The 9,979-nt window shown below is 47.0% G+C and overlaps 1 protein-coding gene across 1 annotated transcript in view; it reads right to left on the bottom strand.

Annotated features, from left to right (window-relative positions):
- Positions 1-1,049: 1,049 nt before the first annotated feature.
- The window catches only part of ADAMTS9 (ADAM metallopeptidase with thrombospondin type 1 motif 9), an 86,864-nt gene continuing 77,934 nt past the window's right edge, over positions 1,050-9,979 (bottom strand). The window contains exons 32-39 of the mRNA XM_009284512.2: positions 8,283-8,415; positions 7,943-8,037; positions 7,690-7,784; positions 7,462-7,595; positions 5,895-5,986; positions 3,784-3,888; positions 1,562-1,656; positions 1,050-1,228 (exon numbers count right to left, since the gene is read on the bottom strand). Of these exons, the coding sequence (XP_009282787.1) occupies positions 1,567-1,656; positions 3,784-3,888; positions 5,895-5,986; positions 7,462-7,595; positions 7,690-7,784; positions 7,943-8,037; positions 8,283-8,415 (744 nt within the window). The 3' untranslated portion in view covers positions 1,050-1,228; positions 1,562-1,566. The remainder of the gene's footprint in view (positions 1,229-1,561; positions 1,657-3,783; positions 3,889-5,894; positions 5,987-7,461; positions 7,596-7,689; positions 7,785-7,942; positions 8,038-8,282; positions 8,416-9,979) is intronic.

Below are 9,979 nucleotides of genomic sequence, written 5' to 3'. Positions count from 1 at the left end.
TTTTTTAGAAGGAGGGGGGGGGGGCAGAGTTATCTGTAAGTACAGAGTGATCTTGTTGAAACGAGGCAGAGCCGGCGCTGAAGCCTCCCTTTGCAGATGGTCTGTGAGTGAGTAGGAAGCCGGGGAAACGCTGCAGGTGCCTGCAATGGAGTCCCCCAGCCAAGAGGAAGGGGCGGCTTGGCTGGGCGTGCTGTCCCCCATCCCCTGCCGCAGACCCCACGGTCCCCACCAGCCCCGCGGGGAGATAACACGGCAGGGATGCTTTCGGCTTCACGTTAGGATTTTGTGACAACGTCCGTAAGAAACTGCAGCGCTTCTCAGCGCACAGCCCAGGGAAACATATGGCCTGATCAGCCTGTCTGGGATGAGTTAATACCCTGCTTCCAGATGGAGCCAGGAAGCACAGTGGCACATGCAATTAGGAGACAAATATATGTTTTTTTAAAAAGCGAGTTCACTTCGGAGCCCTGTGAAAAAGGGGCTCGAGCTGAAGATCCATCTGCAGGAATTTTCCTAGACCTGGGGTAGTTCTTAATTTATTTGAATCGCCTGACAATTTTTTCTGCTTTCTTCCTTTTTTTTCCACTGATAAAGGCACTGGATGAACTAAAACTACAGAGCGTTAATAAATATCATGTTAGCACCAAACCAGTGCTTTTAGCACTGGCCACAGAGGTCATGTGAAATTTAAAACATACCTAAAAGATAAAGATTGCTAATGCAACTAGCACTGTATTCATTGTCATGTTTTCCTTGAGTGCTGTCGGCCTAATCCCTAAAAATAAAATTTAAGTACATCTTGTCTATTTTCCTTACATAAAGACAGACTGAATGCCAAAAATACCCCTATGCAGATTGTGTAGCACCGTAGAGGGCCAAAGCAGCCCGTAACTGAAGGAAAATTACTGCTTGAAAGTAAACAACTGAATACAGTGACAATAAAGTATCACTTGTCATAATGCTACATATAATGTAGAGTACGCAAAATGCAGTGGTTTGACTGCAGGATTTAACAATAAAAAATAAAAATAGTAAAAGCAGCCTTAATATAATGATTTTACGTACAAAAATATTAAATCAAAATAAATAATTCCAAACATAAATATTATACTGTACATTAAGAATATGCGATCTATATACACACATAAACAGATAAAAAAGTGGAAGGCAGAGGTATTGCATCGCTATCCTTCATCCATCTCATCTCTGCTGGCTGTTCTCAGAGAACCTGGAAAATACAGACAAGGTGCACGTCAGAGTCAGATCATCAGCTTCGCCCTGGAAACCTGTGACCAGAGACATCAGCACAAGAGCGGAGCCAAAGCGGGTGCCAGCCAGGTGGGGAGCGCGTTTCCAGTTGACAGCGTTATACCCGCAGGCGTTACTGGGGGAAGCGAGGACTGGGAGCACTGGATCCCATTGCTCCACAGATGCCGCATGGGGTGGGTGGCTGTCACCGATGCACTCGACCCATGAGTGCTTTTGCAAGCGTGGCCTGATCTGCTCCTTCAGGACGTTTTTGGGAAGATTTCCCTTCCTGCAGAAGCAGCTGGGAACTCACCATTGCTATAACACCTGAACATCGAGGCCTGTTCCAGATGATGGAGTACATTTCCCACAGTAACCGCCACATCTTCCTACTACTTTGGTACCATCCTGCAGGCAAAAACAGAAATAACATCTCACGTAAGGGCTCAGGAACTCCACGCTGTGAAAGGGCCAGATCTGGGTTATTCTAGCCAGGATTTTTAATAGAAAATGTCATGGAAGGAAAACAAATTACGCCTAAATCAATCTAAGAAATCACTGTTATATTTAAATATATGCAAATGAAATTCCCTTTAGTGCTACCAGGTCAGATGGTGAACACAAATAAGAAAGGGTAGTTTTGATTTATTACATTGAGAGGTGCCCAAGGAGAAGGCCATTTGGAGGGCTCTCTCAAGGGTATCTGTTTTCTCCAATTTGCCCCAGAGTGAATAACACTAATGAGTGGAAAACTTGGATCATGCAAGAGAAAAACAACATCTAGACAACAACAGCACTTCAGTTGTGCCTGAGCACGTGGAAGGCACAGGAAGGATATTTGCAGGCAATACCAAGAAACATCCATTTGGAAGGGAAAGGCCTGGAGCGGCTCCAGAGCCAAGACGAGAGGGAAAACCATGGGGTGAGGCTATGCCACTTGCTAAGGTGCCGTCCCTCCTCAGCTCTGCATTTCCACAGCCAGAAGAGACAAAGGAAGACGTGGAGTGGTCCTGGGGTTGGCCTGGTCTCCAGGAGAGCCCAGCAAGCGTGGTGCAACTCCAGTCTTGAGTCAGGAGATTAATACCTCAGTCTGGCCTTCCTTATCACACCTCTGCAGAGCCTTTCACCTCTTGGTCATTGCAATGGACAGACAGTCCTTGAGGGGAATTCAACGCTCAATTACCAGAAAATTGGACTTAAGTGCAGGACAAGCCGGCACAAAGCATTTATTTTTAAATGAGCTCCATCCTGCCCTTGACACTATTGATCTGTGATTGCAGCAGGCTGCTATCATCTCTTCTCGCTATGCCTTTCTTTCTTCTGCTCCTGTGGGCAATTGCACCCCTGGAACAGCATTTGACAGATGCCACCGGGTGATGGAGGTAAGAGTTGTCTCTTAGACCCCCTGTCCCTTAAAGTTTGTTTTAATTCTGCCAGCCGTGATTGTGGCTGCTCTCCCCAACCCCAAAGTCGGCTGCCCGGGCTTCTCCTTTCAGAAGGGGAGAAGGATAGCAAAGCACCTGCCAGAACTAACACATGGGGTCTGTGCTGGTCCTCTTCTGCTTGTACTGGGGGATACTTTGCTGCAGCATGGTCGGACCAGTAGCATTTAATTCTCCTTTATGAGCCCCAGCACTGACGAGGCTCATGGGCTCAAGGGGCTCCCCAGAGCCAGGGAGATTGAAAGCAGTACAGGAGAGGGTATTTTGCAAATTGCTTTTTGTTAAATGGTCACGGTGACCTCCTTAGGAGAGTTTTAACAGGGGCAATCGGGATGACTCACATGAAATAACAGCCAAAAAAGCGATCCTGGGTTTCTCCAATTTCAGAACATGACACAGGAGCAACGGTGCGAAGGTACACCGCGGCGGAGGGGTTAACGGGCAGGCAAATTAAGCCATACAAGTTCAAATTTGGCTGTGGAGTGATTCTGCAGGCCTGCCTGGCTTACCCGGAGGCCTCAGGGTCAGCAGGGCCACAGGCAGCCACAGGGGACGGTACCCCGGGGTGCAGCGTGCTGTGGGGCAGCCCCAGCCCACCGGAGCTCGGGTGACTTGGGTCTCTCCCAAGGAGATAAACCCGGACCAGTCCATTGGGAAGGTCCACGTCCTCCACACTTTATTAGCAACGTTTTGGGAACAATTCCTACTCAGGGCACTCGCCTGGCACCCGGACCCTCTCCGGCAGGTCAAACCCTGCTCTGCAGCCCTGACCCCGTGCACCCCGGTCCTGCCTGCCGCGTGATGCACGCTCCACGTCGGACATCTCAGACAACTAATTAAGGATATGTCTGCCCCACAGCACTCAGCGTTTTCAGCTTCACGGTTAAGCAGGCTCACTAATTAATTGCAATAACTCAAATCAAGTTAAACCCGCTAGGGCCCCCCCACCTCACATACAATTACAGGCAACACTTCATTTCTAATGTCAGATGTTAGATTTTTGTTAGTCTCTGCTTGGAAGATGTTGCCACGAAAGACAACAATTAGAAACTTCTCATGAGCGGGAATAACCATAATTAAAATTACAACTTACTGGGGATTTTTGAATTTCTGACACTGCGTAATTCCCTTGTGAGAGCCACTTTGCTGTTCCCGTTAAGGACAGGCCTGTCCCGTAAAGGTCTATGCTGAAGCGACCCTAAAAAACAAGCAGACGAGCCTGGTTAACCCAAAACGCCTGGTTAACCCAAAAAGCCATGCTTTTGCCACGGTGACAGTTTTCTGCCAGGATCTTGCCAGCAATGCTTTCAATTTTTTCCATCGCTCTGATAGTGATTAGCACATATTGTACAAACCACAGTATGTCTCGGGTTAGTAATTTCCTTCTCCTTGGTGGCTGCAGGGAAGGAGGGGCTTTATCTTGGTTTTTCACTGCTTTTTCTCGGTTTTGCACTGCTTTTTCGCAGTTTGCCGGCTGAGGGCATTCTTGGCTTTTCCATGGCAAACTGCGGAGCCTGACGTGCGCCAGCGGCTGATGGGAAGGTACTCCAGGGATGCGCTGCAGCCGCTCTCACTGCTCCCTCCTCAACTGGAGAGGGCACACTTGTCCTTATTTTCCTTATTTTCCACTGGGCTTTTTTTTTTCCTCCAGACTTCAGTAAAATCAAAACGCTTTCATTTGTTTATTTCTTAAAAATGTCCTTCACTTCATTCCACCTTGTCTCAAAATGCACAAAACGGGTGGAAAATTAAGGGCTGTGTCTGCATCCAGCGCAGATCCCCCCAGCCTTCCCCTTACCCATATGGCAGATCCCAGCCCTGCCTGTTTCTGGACCCAAGGAAGGATCCTGTGGCCACATCCCCAGACTGACACTCAGCCCAGCACAGCCATGCGGTACCAGATGGCTGTTAACTTTGCTCCCTGCACTTGCTGCCTTGGGAATGTTGATTTTCTACAAGGAGCAAACTGTCTGGGTCAGATGGATGGATATTAACATTCAGGAGCCTTCCCGAGGTAAGAAGTCAATCCCTAAGCCACTGAGCTGTGCAGAAAAGTGTCAGCTCCGAAAGTAGGGAGGGAAGGAGATGGAGAGGTTTGCCCTCTGCCATCTGTTGCTGCAACTCCCTACTTAATGCCCTTTGCAAATATGGTCTACCCAATACCTTGGACTATCCACACATACCATTTATCATCCCCCAGCTCCACAGAAACTAGGTGTGCTGGGGACACAGAGCAAGTCACCTGTAGCACAGTGCTAATTAGCCTCCTAAAGACTTTCAGGAAAGCATATTTCTTCCAAGCAACTGGGCTAGATGTCCTACATCGTCTCCTGAAGCTACCGAGGATGCGACTTAGCCTGTGCTCAGCTCTGTGCTTTTGTGGCCGGGCACCTCATGGTGCTGGGACAGGCTGGATTTGCCCTGACGCGCAGGCACTGCCATCATTTTGTCAGTGGTTTCCCAGCCCCAAAGTAGACTGAGTGATGGTCCCACCGGGCTGCTGTGAAAACAAGCAGCAGGGTGTGGGGACGGTGGGACAGCGGCTGGCGGGTACTAGTGCATCTGACTGATGGAGTTCCTCGGTCCAGCAGCAGAAACCTGACCTGTTCCTGCCCTGCAAATGCCCTCTCCTTCTCAGGCATCTCCACCCTGAGCTGGCTTGGCAGGAGTCCTGCTGTCTGTCTGCTGCCTTCTCCATCCAGAGGGGTTATCTCACCCGTCTTCCCGCACCCCTGAAAACAGCAGTTTCAGCAGATACAAGACTGCGGAACGCAGAGGCAGGGTCCCAGGGCATCCCGATGGCCTGATTCGCTGCTGCTCTCCCTGCCCAGCATTTCCACCAAGTCCTGCCACGGACTGATTCCCCCTACCTTCAACTACACGTGCAAAGCCCAGCCCTTCTCCCACAGCTGATTTCTTCTTCCTTTTCTCCTTTACTGTCGACTGTTTGAGCACCCGCAGGGGGCTGCAGGAGCCCTGGGGAATGTCCCTTAGCCAGTCCCGATGCTGGTCTGATAATAACCTGACATTTTCCCGAACAGAAAATGGAGAGTGCTTTCTGCACAGACAAAGGGAAAAGTTTCCGACCACTGAGATGAGAACGTGACAGTCACTGGTGTTGGGCTGATGTGATCAGCAGTAATTAATAGAGGGCCCGAACAAAACAAATGGCACCAATTTCTATGAAATGCTATTGTCAAATACCTGCGGGCATTTGGCTGCACTGTAGCAGTCCCCAGCAGTGGCATAAGGAACGGGTCGTCCATCATGTGTCCGTGCAAACTGTAAATCAGTCGCTGTGGAGCATAGTTGGTGAATAACACAGAAAGAAAGATGCAGGGAGAAAGACAAAATAAATGTAAACATGCTCTTTACTAATGTTTAAATTCACTAAAGCTGGTTTCATACATTAATCTTGAGAGTCAAGACTGCTGAATTTTTAATATTAAATCCCCCAAGTCATCCCACATGTGACTCCCAGCACGTGAGCACTGAATTTAACAGGACACTTAAATGCTCAACGTTTACAGCTCAGTTTAAGTACATTGGTGATTTAGGGCCTAGGTATAAATAACAACAAAACTCGAACCCATGACTTGGGTTTTATTTCTCTATCAGAAAATTCCCCACTTTCAAGAAGGCCGTGGGACCTCCTAAATCTCCCTTTTAAACAAAGGCAAACAACCATCTCTGTGCTCTCCTGGCTGCCCCAGCCCAGGGGTCGGGGTTTCAAAGGGAATTGGGGTATTTTGCTCTGGAGGGAGACTCATTTAGATGGGGATGTGAGATAGCTCCTGCCTGACAGAGGTAGGTGCCCAGCTCCTTTTGAAATTCAAAGGGAGCTGGTATCAAATTCCCCCAGGGTGGTTCCTTTGAGATCTTTACCTAGGAGCTTTTACAGACTATTAGTAGCTTTTTACAGATTGACAGGCTGGGAGGTCTCATGGCTTGAAAACTAAGTGATAAAAAAACCTTATCAGATAGAGAGTCATTTTACAAAGAAGGATTTTGATTTGCTAAAAAATCTCCGCTATTTACTGAATGAACGCCCAACAATATGTGGTATTTTTAAAACATTTGCTGGAAACTGAGAGCATCCCTGGAGTCAGGGGGACTGAAACCGTAACCCTACGGGATGCTGCGGGCTCTTCGGTGGCGGGATGGCTCCCAGCTCCCATGAATGACAAGAGAGACAGGGTACCACTTACAGTGCACAGCTACAGTCCCCTCCTCCCCTGCAAATCCATGGCCCCAGCTCCATCACTCTCAACACAAGTTATTTCTCCATGGTCTGGCTCTGCCAAAAGCCTCCTCCGCCCTGGCCTGGAGGGAGCAGCATCCCGACCCCAGTGGAGCCCCCTGTACTGGGATCCCCTGACAGGTCTGTGTGTAAAATGGGGGGCCAGCTCCTCCCTGGTTAAGCTTTCTGCCTGAGTCCAGTCTGAAAATAGGAGACCAAATGAAATAAAATCCTTCAAAAAATACACTGGCCTGCTGGGAGCACGCAAATATTCATTCTGTACAGCAGATGCACCAACAACTGTCTTAATATTTTCCTGTATTACAGAGAAATAGTATGAACATCTCTGATATACTCAAGTTGCAATCTCTAAGTGTAAAGCAGCAAACAGGTGACCAAGTTTAAAAGCAGCTTTTAACAGAAGAGCTCAGGAATATTGCCCACTAGAGTACTACTGCTTGTTTGTAGTTACAGCTATATTTGTGTAAAATAAACATTTTTTTTTAATGGCAAGGCCCTGTTTTTACTCACTTATTATTTGCATAGTGTTCAGGTCCAGCCTTACTTTGCTGAAGGTGGAAAACCCAGCTGCTGTGTAATCTTTCCTACACTGGCAGTCTTCTCGTCTGCTCCCATTATACGGACATTCAGTCGGGTTATGCAATCTAAATCAAAAGAAAACCCGTTCTACTCATGACCGGAAAATATTGCCATGGAAAACAAAAATACTGTGAAGCTCAGGATTAAGGGATTTCTTACCTGTATGCATACACTTCTGAAAAATTCTCTGCATCCCCATTTACAAGGGTCACGTACTCCTTTGGACTGTCAGTCTGCATCCCAGAGCAATACACCTGAGAGAGAGAAGCCAGAATTTTGTCAGGTATCATGTGCAAAGGGATGGCAGAGAAAACCGGAGGTAAAAAATCCAAGAGTGGAAGTGAAGAGCACATGCAGAGTCCCCTTCACCTTTGGAAAAGGCATTAACTATCAATCTGTTGCTGAAATGCACCTTTAACGTCTTTCCTTTGACTTGAAGGAAATATTCGCCATCTTCAGTGACACCTTTGAGATTTTTAACATCTTTGCAACGCCTTGGTAAGTCACCTGAAACAAAACAGAAATACTTGTAGTCACTGAGCAACTGTACATCAAAATTTCTTTTGTAACACTGTGAGGCATCCAAAGCATCAAAACACTTTGTTTATTTTTAAAAGGTCTCCCTGAAGTGCCTTAGTGCTTAGTTGGATGGCTCCCAATGCCTGGAAATACTGCACATCTCTAGGCGTTTGATGGGAACAGATGCTCAGGCCACGAGAAAGGCAAAGGAAGGTGCAAATCTGCAGACTTACAGTCGTGGACGTTGTGGCATGTCCTCCTCTCTTCGGGTTTCAGATCTGCATGGCACAAGCTGCTGACCTGGTCATCGTTCGTCAAACACTGCACCGACCGGTGCATGACTCCAACTCCACAGGTGACGGAGCACTGCAAGACAGAAGACAGAGATTCGTATTTTATCTCAAGGGTTTCTGGGCTCCAGAAGAACAGAGACAGCCTGTTTCCCTTGTATCAAGAGACAGCAGCAAAGGCCCCAATCCTGCAAAGTGTTCAAACACAGGCTTAATTTTAATCAAACAAGTAATCCCTTTTATTATTAATCCCTTCATTATTATCTTTGTCACTAATTATTTCAAGAAGACTACTGAACTTCGCTTAGCACTTAAACACTTTACAGGATGAGGCACTATTGGTTAAGGTGAACCATGCGCTCACGTGAAATTGTTTATTTTTCACACTAGGAAGTTTGTACAAGGGAGAAACGTTCACCAGAAGGCCTGAACGGTAGAAATCCTCTCCTGGTGGCTGGGAGACATTGCTTGGGACTGACAGGGGCCTCTGAACAAACATGACATGGTTTATTTTTTTCTATCCGAATTGCACCAAAAAACCCACAGCCTCCAAACCCTCTCTCCCCTCACCCTCTGGAAAAACAGCTAAATCTGCACAAACACTGGGTCATCCTCAAACAGCCTAAATCAAGGGCAATCTTAAGGCTGAAATTGCACAAGTTACTGGAACTACCGAGCAGCAGCTTGTCCCACACTGGCTGCCACTGAGCACGGGCGACGGGAGGTGGGAGCATCTTGCTCCCCCTCGGCAACTTGTTCTTTCAATACTTGAGAACTGAAAATCAGCTCTTTCTACAGGTACCAGGTTAGGCTGCCAGGAAAATGATGCTGCTCATCTATTTAGAAATTATTAGTCTAAAGGAGCACACCATGAAGTAGACAGTCATCAAAGGCTCACGGTATTTGCAACTTGGCATTTACTCTTTATCAGGTTCAAATCCATAAAACTTTACTAAGGAGCTGAGCAGGACTCTCTCTGTCCATCAAAGGTGATGGTATTTTACATTAAATCCCTTTGAAAATCAGAGATGAGAAGGGTCATGGCACTTGGTAGTCACTGGGATGTTCAGCAGCCCAAAGCGAGGAGAAAGGTCTTGCTCTCTGAAATGGATACTCTTTGCAATAAAGTTAAATTAACGAGTTGGACATTTTGCACTGAAATTCTGGGGAAAAATACCAATTAATTGAGGCTGAGCTCTTTGCTGTAACTCTTCTGCCCTGACTCGCAGGGAGGATCTGAAGCTTCCTATGGGGCAGGAGGAACTTAAGTTTCAAACGGCTATGTCACTTACAACTTCCACTACATTTTGCTTGACTTGACCCTCGTTGCCTTGTAAAGGTTTGACAAATTCCTACAAATGCCTGAGCTGGGTTAATAAATCAAATTTATGGGAGAAACACCACATTTCAAAGAATGTCAGAAGCCCAAAGAAGTGAAACGTTATCACCTTAACTAAAATTTGATCTTGTAGTTCAGGCCCCAGAAGAGGCTCAACACAAATAACTTTAGCAGAAAGGCTAAGTTCTTTCCCCTGCCCTGTCCCAGCATTTGTAAGAAGGAGAGGAAAAAAAAAAAAAGAAAGAAAAATCCCTTTAAGGCTCAAATTACCAGTGTTTTGGCCTACTGGTGCTCAAGTCTT

This window comes from Aptenodytes forsteri, unplaced genomic scaffold, assembly GCF_000699145.1.
Source record: "Aptenodytes forsteri isolate BGI_AS27 unplaced genomic scaffold, ASM69914v1 Scaffold53, whole genome shotgun sequence".
In the NCBI taxonomy this organism is placed as follows: domain Eukaryota; kingdom Metazoa; phylum Chordata; class Aves; order Sphenisciformes; family Spheniscidae; genus Aptenodytes; species Aptenodytes forsteri.
Note: the sequence above shows the minus strand (reverse complement) of the source record. Positions and strands in the feature narration are given on the sequence as shown.